The sequence below is a fragment of the Lycium ferocissimum genome, chromosome 1 (assembly GCF_029784015.1).
Source record: "Lycium ferocissimum isolate CSIRO_LF1 chromosome 1, AGI_CSIRO_Lferr_CH_V1, whole genome shotgun sequence".
Classification (NCBI taxonomy): Eukaryota; Viridiplantae; Streptophyta; class Magnoliopsida; order Solanales; family Solanaceae; genus Lycium; species Lycium ferocissimum.
The window spans coordinates 11973325-11987764 of record NC_081342.1 but is presented as its reverse complement, the minus strand read 5'-3'; the positions used below and the strand labels follow the sequence as shown (position 1 = coordinate 11987764).

Genomic DNA, 14440 nt, shown 5'->3' with positions numbered 1-14440 from the left:
ATCGGACCTTGTAATGTGACCACTCAAAAAGTGTCAATTGGTTCAATTAATATCATCTTATGAACAATAAATATCAAAAGAATCAAGGAAGCTCTTTGTCATTTCTCTGTGGACCCTCTTTGTAAGATGTGTTTGAATAAAAGTACATTAAATGATACTAACATTTTAAAAGCTTTGGTTGGACCTTCCATACACTCAACCAAGAAAAAAATTCAAACAGTTGTTCAATATATTGCACTAAGCATTTAAGCAACAACAACCTCTTGATTTCATCCGGCAAAAAGTACATTCAATCACGCAAAAGTGACTTTTAACTCACAACAATAGGAATCCTAGATAGAAGGGAAAATAACATAAAGCATTATTCAATAAAATGACAAGATAACATGCCATCATAAAGTCTAATGAACCAAAAATGCAATGCTGATATGAAAATGAAATTTAGTAAATTGAGTACTTCTCGCCAGCATCAGGCCAAAGCTTCCTGTAGATAGCAATTGCAGTTGGAATAATAGCAGTAAGTGCAAGAGACAGCTGGTCTGAACTGCTTGTTCTCACAGTTACTTGCCCACTCATCTTGTTATTGATACCTGCTCGAACAGCTACCTTCGAATTACGTCCCACTGCGAATTGCGCCATACTGTTGAACCCTAGAGCCAAATCACCTCTCCACTTTATAACAGACAAAGACAACGTAGATTGCACCTGACCAATGGGAAAATCTGCCTCCCTCCTCTGCACTTCAAAGTTCGCACCATAAGCCGTGTCACTCTGAGATCGAACAGTGCCAGCGCTGCCAACTAGAACGTATTGCTTGCCTAAGATGATTTGATCTTCAACTTTAAGTCCAGTAACCACATTTTCACCCAGAAAGGTAACAGAAATTCCGGCAGCAGTCTTGTTCTTCTTCAAGTTTTTGAATTTGGTTTCTCCTCGGACAATATAGGCAAGTTGTTTTCCGATACTTTGAATATCAAATCCAGCCATGGTTGATCCATTATCTCCGTGCTTAGCAGAAACAGAAGAGTCCAAATTGATACTGAAATCCTTCTTATCTTTGGTGACTTGCACAGTAACTGCAGCAGGGAAACGAGTTGCAATGGCTAAACTCTGTTCCACATTAACACCATCATAGCCACAATCATGATCCCAACCATGCGTGTCCAGAACAGGCCTTGCAAGGAACTGCGATGTGGGCTCCAAAAAGCGGTACCTGTAAGCAGGATTATCGCTGTCAAAAGAAGGTGGGAGGACCATGTCCGGTAGGGGAACTGCTACAGGAGCTGCTGCGCCTCCATCAGCTTCTTCCTCTGCATAACCATACTCGATTGCCGCCTCTTTTCCCTTATTACTTTTCATTTCTTTCATTCTTCTTAACTCTTCTCTAACCTGTTTCTTCTGGAGGAGCTTGACCCTATAATCATACTCCTCAAAATATGCCTTCCTCTGTTCTTTGCTGAGCTTAGCGAGCTGAGCCTTCCGAAGAGGCTTAAAGGGAGGAAGCTGGTCATACTCATCTTCTTCTTCTTGGTCAGAGTCAGACAAATCATCCAAATCGATGTCTGAATCACCATTATCACCACCTTGGTCAGCAGAAAGCTTTGGATGCGCGCGTGACTGCAACATTGAGGAAAGCATGTAGGGAAGAGGGGGTGAGCGTGTGCGGAAACCAAAGAGCTTACGGTGATCAAATGGATCTTCAGGCTTTGAAAGTGCACTTGCTTCAGATAATATCTTCATTGAGTAGCTTAATAGCAGTAATTGAGGCCTCCAGCTCTGGCCATTAGGTAGTATCTTCTGTCCTTCCCTATTCTTCCTACAAGATGGATGATTTTCTACCAGAGAGACAGGATTCATCAAACTTGGACTCATCATTCGTAAATCGCCTACTGCTTGCCCGATAGACTGCTGAACAACATGAGATCTTTGAGTCACAAACACATCAAAACTTAAAGGGGATCCAGAAGGTCCATCTGGAGGTGCAGAAGCTCCATGTGTGAGGGTGACTATCGCACTTCGCCATATTGAAGGGCCAAGACAACTTGTGATAGTCTTCAGCATAGGAAGATCATTGAGATCTCTAGTTTGGGCATCTAGCCGATCAACATAGAGGAAAATATCAGGGGGATTCTTCTTAGTAAACTTCTTTACTGAAGACAAGACATTGCGATTGAAACCCTGTTCCATCACAGAGGATTTGAGACCAGGTGTATCAAATACCCGAATCTTAACACCATCTACAACACCACTAATCTCTTTCACACTGGTGGTAGAAGGTCCAAAGGCATCAATTGATGTTTTTTCCTCTCCAAAGATTGAGTTTATGGTAGCGCTCTTACCCACCCCAGATTTTCCAATAACCAGGATATTCACAGAGAAGTCCAGATCACCTTTCCCCTCTGCTTCAAGCTGGAGAGCCGTCATCTTGGCAGCCTCCATGTTAAAAAGTGGACTGTTTTGCCTTCGTGCAATAAGTGCCATCCGGTACAAAACTTGTGCAGCTATGGATTCATCAGAAGAAAGCCCCAACCTGTGAATAAGCCTCAAAAACTTGACCCTAATCTGCTGTAGTTTCTCCAGTTTCTTCTTCTCTTCTTCACTCAAGTTGTTCTCAGATTCTCCACTGTTCTGAAGACTGGATGGATTAAAAAGATTGGGTTGGTTTGGTCGGGGAGCTGGCCTCAGTGACCGGAGTGATGAACCAAGACCAGCAGGACGTTCAACCGAGAAGAGTCTTGATCCATCTTGAGACGAGATTGTGATGCTGCCACCATCAGAATCACCACCTGTTGCTGCTTTTAAAAGGGCAGCTAAGGCAGCTGAATCGAACAACTCCTTCCCATCTCCTTCTTCATCGGTATCAACCTCCTCCTCTGAGTCAGTGACAATCTGACCATCCATTTCCTGCGAAGCCTCAGCACCAGCAAAGGAGCCACCACCAGATTCCCTTTCCAGTTCCTCAATAAACTTTCTGGCAGCTTCGGAGCTTCCAAAAACCATACCATCCGTCTCTTCATCTGAAATAGCGCCTCCTTCATGGTAAGCTTCTTCATCTATTTGATCTTTAGCTTTTCCATCTTGCTCTGAGCCAGTGATTGCCCTTGATATGGCAGATGATTGAACAGAGACTTCAGCTTCCACTACATCTCCCTCAATGCTTTCTCCAGAATGGTCACCATTGGCATAAACAGTTTTGGACACTGCCTGCTGAGGTTCCACTTCAACATCCTTCACATCCAGCTTTTTACTACCAACATCAGGAACTGCTTCTTTGATTTCCTCGGGAGCAGCTACCACATCACCAGTCTTAACGTCTCCAGAATCTAGTTTTCCATCACTTCCAGCATCAACAATGTTATCTGTCACAGGCTTTGATTCTGCAGCTGCAACATTATCATCCACCGCAGGCTTAGAGTTTTGTACATCTGCTTCTTCATCAACAGTCATATTAGCCACTTCTTCAATAAGTTGTGTGGTCTCACCAACACCCTTTACTGAAGTTGCATTCTCATCAGTAGTACTTTGAACAGGTTCTTCCACTTTCTTGCTTTCTTCTACATCTCCAACAACAGCAACCCCAGGCCCTGCGACGTCGCCTTCAATAGCATCCACAACTGCATCTCCTTCTGAAGTAAATTTCTCACCATCTGCATCATCAACCAACAAAGACTCTGACGGTTCAACTACCGTCTTATTGGGTTTTTCGGCATCATCACTAGGTATAGCACTCTCTTCAACAACTGAGGTAGGTTCCCCGCCCTCCTTCACATCAGATGAAGCAATAGCACTCTCTTCAATGACCGGGGTAGGTTCCTCAGCCTCCTTCACATCAGATGAAGCAGTAGCACTCTCTTCAATGACCGGGGTAGGTTCCTCGGCCTCCTTCACATCAGATGAAGCAACAGCACTTTCTTCAGTGACCGAAGTAGGTTCCTTGGCCTCCTTCAAATCCGATGAAGCAATAGCACTCTCTTCAGTGACCGAGGTAGGCTCCTCAGCCTCCTTCAGATTAGAGGAAGCAATAGGACTCTCCTCAACGACCGGGGTAGGTTCCTCAGCCTCCTTCAAATTAGAGGAAGCAATAGAACTCTCCTCAACGACCGAGGTAGGTTCCTTAGCCTCCTTCAAATTAGAGGAAGCAATAGAACTCTCCTCAACGACCGAAGTAGGTTCCTCAGCCTCCTTCAAATTAGATGAAGCGACTGTTTCCTCCACTGTTGAAGCTTCATTCTTTACATTCTCCACAACAGTTTCCTTCACCTCCTCCTTAGCAGACCTATCCTCACCCGCTTCCAATCCCGTCTTTTCATCCTCCACAGTTCCCTTCACCTCATCTTGAGTGGACCCCACCTCACCCTCTTTCAACTCTGCACCTACTGCAACCTCACCACCACTATCTTTCACCTGGTCAATCGAAGAATTCGACTTGTCAACCGAGTCGAATTCTTCAGTATTTCCCTCGATTCCCGTGCCCGGAGTTTCAGTGGCATCGGTAGAATCAGGTAAACTATTCCCAACCCCACCAGAATCCTCATTCAACACAACCCCATCACTCTTTTTTTCCCCCAAAACCTCAACTTTATCAAAAACCTCATTCATAGAAACCTCAGAAACAGGCTTATCTAACTGTTGTTCACCAATTCTTGATTTTTCTAGGGTTCCCTCATCTGGGTCAGCAAGAACTGGCTTTTCTTGCTGACCACTCACAATTGTTCTATCACTATTATTGTTACTATTAGTTTGGGAATCCGTGTTTTCATCCAGATTAATATTGGAGACATTTTGAATATCAGGAGAAGAAGAAGAATTGTTGATAGGAGGAGGAGAAGAAGAACCTGGAGAAGAGACAACAGGAGGCGCTTTTTCAGAATCCATGGGCGTTAAAAACAACAACAACAACAACAACTCCGCTTCTCTAACAGTAAAAGAATTGAAGTATAAGATAAGAAGTTCTCTGTGGAGAGAACAAAGAGAGGGATTTGGTATTGAGAGAGGAAAATAGATAGAGTAGATGATAAGGTTTATACTACTGCTAGCTGCACTTCTATTGGCACACTATGGGCTTGGGGTTTTTGGTGAGTTTTTCATTCTTCAAGAGAAAAAAAATTGCTACTAACTTTTAATTTTGATTGTGAATTTGAGTATAAATTTTGTTAAAATAACAATTATATATCTGAAAATTTCATAAAAAATTAATGAGTCATTATTGTTAATGATTTAAAATATTTGAAAAAAATTATAGTAAATAAAATAAACTGCTTGATAGCCCTATAAATTTATCAATAAATTTCATATAGACACTCCGTATTGATAAAGTCTTCTTATTAGATATTTTTTAGTCAAATTTTGAAAAGAACTTTTACGCACGTTCTCATGCGTCTATTAGGTAGTTATGTTAATCGTATAAGATATGTATCTCCTTTAATTATATGTATCAGCCTCAATTGTAGCAGACTTGAAGTTTTACTCCTTATTGAGGCTAATTCCTATAATTAAAGGAGGTGGCATATTTTAAGTGGTTAATACATAATGTGTACTTGAGAACACGCGCAAAAGTGTTCTCCAAAGTTTGAACCAAAAGTGTCTAATAGGAACATTAACGAGTCGTAGTTCGAGTGTCTAAATGAAATTTACTAACAAATTTAAGGAATCGACGATGTATTAAGCCTAATTTTATTTACTTACTAGATGTGTAGTTACATAATTAAGGAATCAATATATGATTTCCAATTGATTTAATATTTTTACAATGTTACTGAGAGTTGCAGTGATGAATAGGATTTCTCCACCCTTAATTAGAAGTCATGAATTCGAACTCCGAAGTAAAAAAATCTATAAGACTTTTACGGAACAAGCCTATTTGGATGCTCCTATTAAACCAATCGCCAAATTCTTTTAAATATTAATTAATAGTAACTGACGATGTAAGAGCACGTTCTACTTCTAATAGGCCATGAAATGAATCAGATTGATAAAAGTACCACGTGAAATCTTCGATTTTTCCCCTCCATTTTCTCTTGTTCTTCTTATACAATAGTGTATTTTGAATCTATTGAAGTAGATGAAAAAAATAATTAATTGAAGTATAATGCTTGAACCAACATCTAACAAAATTATAAAAGAAACAATTCCGATCCGATAACTTATATATATGAGATTTATTGAATAAATTAAAGCATCATCCCAAAAGCATCAATATTGCAAGCTTGAGGAAGTGAGTACTGGATTATGAATATGAAACTTGAGTTTTAAATAAAAAGGGTGTTGTTAAAGATGTTTGGAACATTGGTAGTTCAAACTTCAGAAAACTATTCTCAAGCTCGACCATAAATTTATGTCTGAAACTTCAAACATACATGTTGAAGTTTGGCTTTGACAAGTCAAATTTAGGCGTATGTCAGAAGTTTGCTTGCACATCAACAAGTTTCATATAAAAATTGTAATTCTCACATGAATTTTTGTCACTTGCTAAATTTATAAAAATTTATTAACTTAGGTTATGGCTTAAATGAGAGTCCCAAAATCAACAATTTAAGACGTTCACTTGAATTTTTATTTATTTTTTTAGTTGGAAGCTCTCCCCCTTTGCTGGGTTTTATGTTGTACGAAGTCTAATTAAACAGGGTCCCTAAATTATATCAAACACCAAATAGAAAAGATTTTCCCAATCGTACTTTGACTTCCACGTTTCCCCTTTTTGAGATGGAGAAACTAATAATTCATCCAATATGCAATTATTGAACAAAATAGTCGCTTCGTACGTGGACAAATAAATGGAAAATTCGGAAAGGATTATATAGGGAAGATATAAATAAAAATCAAGTTTTCTGAACTTCTCTAACTGATACTCTCTATTATGGAAAACATGCTCAGCTTATTAAGAAGGAATGGCACTTACATACTTCTTGTATCTTATTAAACTTGTGATTTTCATTTATTATTTGTTTACTGAGTTGTTTTAGGAATCCACTATAATTTGACAACATTTAATAATTTCTGTAAATTCATATGATGTAATGGACAAGATTTCTTCATCCTGTCAATTAGAAGTTTCGGGTTCGAACAATACATAGAGTGAAGGATGTTTGAAAAATTATACCGAGCATATAGAAAATTATATATCTTTTGTGGCAAGTCAAAAAATAAATTTATCTTAATGGAAACACTTTCCCTTTAATGATCTGGATTAGTCAATCGTAAGTCCGAAACCGAATATCGAATGGAAAAAAATGCCAATATATAAGATAGAGTGAACAGTTTGTGATTCACTGTTCAATGCGTTCGGATAGAGAACTAAGGAATGTGAAAGCAACTTTGTTGAGAACGTTTTGAATTTTGATGCATTGGAAGTCTCGTGAAAAACCAAATGTACATTGCCATTCAAGGATAAACAAAGCTACAACATCAGAAATCCAGCATTAATAAATGAAATGAAGAAATAGTAACGTTCATGCATGTACTCAAAACGTAGGGCCCCTTGAGCAACAAAGAAAGCAATGAAATTATCTTGCTTCAGTGAAATTATCTGCCTTAATTCTACTTTTGTAGCTTCTGACGTGACCCCATAATTTTGTTATGTGTAACAAGTGTTTGGGTGTGCGAACAAAGTATCACATTGGTAGATGAAAATAAAAAGGAGTTACTTATAAAAAGTTGAATACTCTTAATGATGTAGCGCCTTTTAAAAATCACGGCTTGACCCAAAGCGGACAATATCACATCATATTAAGAGTATCTTTGGACCGTTAAGCTCAACAACAAGCTCTTTCCAAATAAACTATGGTGGGGGGGGGGGGTCATAAATCACCCTCTACTTTGGGAAAAGGGCTAAAAATATCCCTCCCATCATTAAAGTTTTCAAATATACCTCTATCTTAATGGAAATTCCCAAATCCATCAAAATAATCAGATTTCATTTTTAAACCCGCTCCATTTAAACCCGACCCAACTAAATAAAAATTCCATATTGGTTACTTTGGGAATTTCCATTAAGACAGGGGTATATTTGAAAACTTTAATGATGAGAGGGGTATTTTTTATCCAAATTTGTAATGAAGGATATTTTTAACCGTTTTCCTAAAGTAGATGGGTATTTTTGACCCTTTTCCCTAAATTATAGTTCATTTACCCAGTTAAATTTACATAGTTTGCCATAGAGCTGTGGATTTTTTTTCGAACTTATAGCTTTGGTTGGATTGTAATAAAAATGCAGCACGTCATGTACGAATTAAGTTCACGTTACTGAGTTTAAATTTGGGCAACTAAAATCTGATAAAGGTGGTGGGACTAACCTATTATATGCATCTGAATTTTGGACCGTTTTCAGTGGCACACGGCGCACGGGCGGATTTAAAGAGGTTAGCGCCTCAAAGAAAAATACGAAGTCAGATATATATAGTAAATTTTACTGTTTATGTACATATATTAACTTTTGAACACCCTGAATAAATTATATTTAGCTTCTTCTTTTTTTCCGAACCCCCTGAATGAAAATCCTGAATCCGCCACTGCACACGAGGATGTTTTATTTATAAAAATTAGTACTCCTAATTTGACTATTAAAAATAATTATTACCCAATCTATCTAATTTTCATGACAAAAAGTTAGTTATATAATATAGTGTGTTTATCAGAATGATTTCTTTTTTTTCATATATATATATAATATATATATATATATATATATATATATATATATATAATTGGTCAATCCCCCAGTTTAAGAATTTTCTCTTTAGGCAAACTATAAGTTGAACCGGCTGATGATCGAATTATGGTAGAACAATAGAATTTATATTTGTATAGTACTAATAGCCTTTTTGGCTAAACTTTCAAAATCTGTTTTTTTTTTTAAAAAAAAAAAAAAAAACATATCAAAAGTAGAAAATTATTTTGGAGATTAATAAATTGTGTTTGGTTAATCAATACAGTATTTAAAACTTTTTTGACAATATTAGAGCATCAATTTATGTTTGATGGAGGTTAACCAAAAATACTTCGGGAGACAAATAAATTTTTTCAGCTTTTTAAACACATTTTATGTTACACTTTCAAAAACACTTATTTTTATTTCTTAAAAACTTGATCAAACACGTTAACTCTCTACAATAAGCATCTTTAAATTTCTACGTAATTAACCAAACAGACTATAACAAGATAGGGTGGCAACAAGGGTTTGGAAAGGACTTAAGAAATGTCAAAATCTTACTGAAGGTTTTGGATTGGCATATTTGTTTGGTTGTAACTGCAGGCTTTGGATGGAAATGATAATGATAATATCTTGTGGGATTGGGTTTCTCACAAAACCCTTTTTTCTTTTGTTTTTTTGTTTGAATGTGTTACCTTTGCCTTTTAAAATTTTGTCATAACGTGAGTTTTACTGATTCTTTGTGGACCTCTGTTTCCTCATCTCCAATGTATGGCCTTCTCTTTTCCAGCTTCCATGAAATTCCAAATCCCAAAATTATCTTCCTCCAATGAAAAGAAAAAGAAAAAAAAAGTAAAATTTTCACAAAAAAGCCTATGAACATTCTACCTAGTTTTTAACAATTTATAACTATGTCTTTTTTATTATTTACGATTTGAAGTTTTTTCTTTTCTTTTTATTTTAGAGAACTGATTTAAAATAAGTGTACTAAATACACACGGTGTTGAGCAAATAATGCCTCTATTTAAGGGAGAAAAAAATCTTTTCTGAAGTTCTGTTTTTAATGTTCCATAAATCACGCAAATCTTATTCTCTTCCTCCATATCTAATCACATATCTCATTCAACATCTAATCATTCACATAAAATTTGAATTCAAAAAACTCTCTTCATATTTTTTCCCAAAATATAACTAAAAAAAATCTCTTTTTAATGTTCCATAAATCATGCAAAGCTTGATTTGTTCATCAACTGAATTACACGTTTTACCATGTAATTGCAACTTTTATATTTTTCTGAACTTTTTAGTTGTTTTTCATAAATATTTTGGCTATATTTTTAATTGTATTTCGATTATTATATTCAATATTACTTATTATGGTTTCTGTTGACTATATTTAAGATATATTTTTCATATATTTTGACTTAATTATATTTTGATTAATATGTTCAATATTACTTATTATGGTTTCTGTTGACTATATTTCATATACATTTTTCATATATTTTGACTATATTTAGAAAAATTTCAGAAAAATAAAAAAAATAAAAAAGTTGTAGTGAAAACGTTGTTACCTCAATTATGAACTCAAATTGAATTTGATATTTCAACAAATGAATTCAAATATATATTTCCACGTTTAAAACGCAAAAATAAAAGAATCTTTACATATTTTAGGAAATAGAGTTGAATTTTGGGGGTAAAATGTTGAAATTAATGAGAAGTTAATATAGAGTAAAAAAAAAAGTGAAAGAAATGCATTTTTACAGTGAGAGATGGGGAGTTAGAAACGTGTATATTTAGGAAAAGGTGGGGAGAGAAAGTGTGAAGCTAAAAAATAGGGGTGTGAAGTGGTAAGTTAATTGGTAGAAATTTGGGTATTCTATAAGTGGTAAAAATATAATATTAAATGCTACTAAACTTAATTATTAAAAAGTATAGTTATGTTCCATAAATAAGTAACATAGTAAGCTATGCCAAGTAAAAATTACAAAAAAAAAACTCCAATTTTTTCCCCTTTTTGGGCTTTTTAGAGAACTGAGGTCTAAGTCCAGTTTTTGGGCTTTACACCATGTCTTTCGGTTTGGGCCGTCCAGCGTGAGGTTTGCTTCAGATCATCTGAAGTTTTTCTTTTCTTTTACAAATTTGCGAGGTACCACGTTTTGACATTGCCATCTAACTTGTATTCACTTTTTAAAATTTTGTGTATATACCCACTTTAGACATGCGGTGTGTGTAAAGTTTTTTCATTTATCTAATTTCGAACACAATGTCAAAATATATGAGTGAAGTTAATTACGCCTATGTTCAAGCAAAAATGATTAGACTTTAGTCATTTTTGCTTGAACTCCAACCATATATGACTGAAGTTCATGCATTTTTACCTGATTTCAGCTATATGTGCATGAACTTCGGACATAACTTTGTCTCAGATGATCTCTTAGTTAATAGGCAAAGTGCAAAAACTAAACTAGACACAGCGGTAGCAATATGCAATTAGAACTGTTTTTAAGGTCCTTTGTTGATTCATTTTTTTGTGCGGAGTGCCTTCAAATGCACTTGTCTTTAATTTTTGCCCGTCGCCTAAAACTCTTAGGTTTCGAGTTCGAACTCTCGCTTAGTCAAAAATTTTAAAAAACTGGAGAACTTTAATTTTGCTCTTCAAATATCGAATTTTCAGGTAATTTTGCCTTCAAAACTGCCTTAAGGTAGAAGTTATCAAAAACTGCACTTGAGTGCAAAACTGCTTGCCGAAACTCTACCTTCAAAATAAACAGTTTTTGCTAAGGCATAGTTTACAAAACTTTAATTTTTGCCCCCTCAAATAATTTGCTTAAAACTATCCTTCGGCTAAAAGGCAGGTTTCGAGTTCGCAACCTGCCTGCTCGATTTTTATTTTTTTTTCGCCGGGGGTTTGAATGGAACCACTTGAGTTTTAAGCGAAGAGCAAAAGTTAAATACTTTCATTTTGATGGGAAAAAATTAAAGACCACCCCAAAATAAGGGCATTACTGCAAATTGCCCTTGCTGATTTCTATGTGATTTTTGAGTAATCCATCCACGGTCAAAGACAAAAAAATCAAAAAAGACCACCTTGTGGGCTTTTAGAACAACACCTCGGGTTACGAAGTAGCGGACTTGGGCCTTGGAGAGCTGAAGCCTCAAGTGATCCAGAGCCTAGGCAGGAATAACACTTCTGAAAATGTTGTTCATTTTCAAAGCTACTCTTTATACTTTATCTTCAGTTTTAAGGAAAATAATATTTAAAAAAGTCGTGGACATAAATCCAGCTCTTCTTCTTGTCGTTATTCTTCTTATCCTATTTCAATATTCTACGAGTTTTCACGAACTATAATGTAAATGCCTGACTATATTCATTAAATCTCTAAAAATGTTATTATCATATGGCAATTTAAGAAATAATTTGAAATAAATCCATGAAAGTAATTGAACTCAAGTTAGAGTTTTAAAACGTTGATTGCATATGAGTTGTTTGGATCACATATAGGTGCAGAAATGGATCCCATATCGTCCAAAACAAAAGAAATCTAAAGTTTTCGTTTTTAATTATATAACTTCCGTTGAAATTTTAAAACAAGTTGAGGGAAGTATTTATGTAATAGATCAGTAATTAACATTAGGAGTATAATTAAATCAACGATGACAAACTTATGTTTTTTCTAAATTGTTAACATAAGGAGTATAATTTAATCAAGGATGACAAATTAAACTTAGGTTTTATCTAAATTGTTTTTTCATTTACTGTGTCTGGTTGAACACCAAATCACCATAAAGTAAGGTACTGAGTATAGGAAATTTGCTAGTCACTATATCTAAAACAACGGGTAATTAGAACTAATTTTAAAAGGTTAACTTATTATAAACTAACTTAAGTTTTAGGAGGTGACAGATATAACAGATTTATAACATATTTTAAAATGTTCACTTATTATAAGCAGGCCTTTACTTAGAATCTCATATTCCTAGTCAGATGCTACATTCCTATTCCGTCAACAAAATAAAAAACTGAATGAAGCCAATGAAATACTTTGGACAATGAGGGATTTTTTTTCAGAAAATAGCAAAAATATAATGAGGAACAATTTTATATACTTTATATTATCTTTTTTACTTAAAGCATACGAAATCAACTGGCATGACTACTTCAAATCCCACAGGACATATTCGAATAAATTGCACGGTTTTCCCTACAAATGGACTGATCTTTAATTTTTGCTCTTCAAATATCGAATTTATGTCTAGCGAGTACATAAATTTTGAGAAAATATAAATTCATGCCCTTCGAAAAAGTTACACTACCTGTTATGAGGAGCAAAAATTAAAGACTGGTACGTACTCCCTCCAGTTCAAAATAAACATTTTTTTGCGCTGAGTGCCCTTCAAATGCACTGGTCTTTAATTTTTGCCCCTCAAATTGTTGGTCTTTAATTTTTGTCCTTCGGCTAAAACTCCTAGGTTTCGAGTTCGAACCTAAATTTGGATCAAAATTTTAAAAACTTGCGAAGTAGAATTTTTTTTGGATTCGCAAGACGAGTTTTGCTGCGAAAGTTGATCACCGGGCAAAAACTCGCTAACCCCCGCGAATTTTGAAGGCACCCGATTCTAAAGGTAATTTTGAAGGCGGTTCGATGTTTAAGGTAGAGTTTTGCCCTTAAATATGCTAAAGCGAAGCAAGGTGCACGTGTGCCTAACTTTGGCCCGAATAAGCCTAAATTTGCTATAAAACTCTGTCTTGCGATTTTTTTATTTTATTTTATTTTTTGTTGACTGAGCCGGGGTTCGAACCCCAAAATGTGGTATTAAGCTAAGGCAAAAATTGAAGATCACCAATTTGAGGGGCAAAAATTAAAGATCGCCCCAAAATAAGGGCATTCCTGCGAATTGCCCCAAAATAAATGTACACTTAGCCTTTCTATTTTGGTTCAAAATAAGTGTTCACTTATATAATCAAGAAGAAATTAACTTTATTTTCAAATTTGTCCCTATTTACTCAAGGTAATAAATAGGTAATAGTCTTACTCCCTCCGTCTCAAATTATTTATCTCTTTTTTGTTTTACACGCCCCTTGAGAAATATTAATTAGGAGGGATATTTGACTAACTTTCCTCTATTTATGTCTAAGTTATAATCTCTCTCCATTAAATGTTTACTCTGTTTATGTGTCATCTCCATTAATTACAAAATTCCACTAAGGGTAAAATGGAGAACAAATAATTAATTGTGCCTTCAACCTCTAAAACAACAAATAATTTAAAAAATCTATTTTTAGTAACCACAATAAATAAATTGAGACAAAGAGAATATTAATTAAGAGTAGTTTAGTCAAAATAATCTATTTTTTTCTAGGAGTTAAGTAGTATTTTTCTTATAGGAGTTAATGTTTTTTAAGGGGTATGAAAAATGCTAAAATGCTAAGTGAACACTTATTTTGAACCGAAGGGAGTATAAAATAAGGGCATAAGTTTCCATGACCACGCAGATTCTTTAATCGAAGTAAATTACTATCTCTAATGTTGAAATCTAAAAGTTTTAAATTTTTAATTAAGGGCGGGAGAATTCTAACTCTCCTATATCCCATCGGCCTACCACCACATTCCTGAATGACAACAATTTTATACGTAATTTATTATGATGAGTTTTTCAATTAGTATTAGTATAATCTAGGCAAAATACATCAAATCCCACTTAAACTATACACAAAATGTCGAGTTACACTCAAACTATGACAGCTATTACACACCACAGCTAACACTACAAAAGTGAATTTAATTT

General features: G+C 35.2%; 1 protein-coding gene across 1 annotated transcript; it reads right to left on the bottom strand.

Annotated features, from left to right (window-relative positions):
• Positions 1 to 244: 244 nt before the first annotated feature.
• Positions 245 to 5038, bottom strand: LOC132048160 (translocase of chloroplast 159, chloroplastic). Its single transcript, XM_059439077.1, has one exon. The coding sequence runs from the start codon at positions 4873 to 4875 to the stop codon at positions 442 to 444; it is 4434 nt and encodes a 1477-aa protein (XP_059295060.1). The 5' UTR covers positions 4876 to 5038; the 3' UTR covers positions 245 to 441.
• Between the last annotated feature and the right edge of the window lie 9402 nt (positions 5039 to 14440).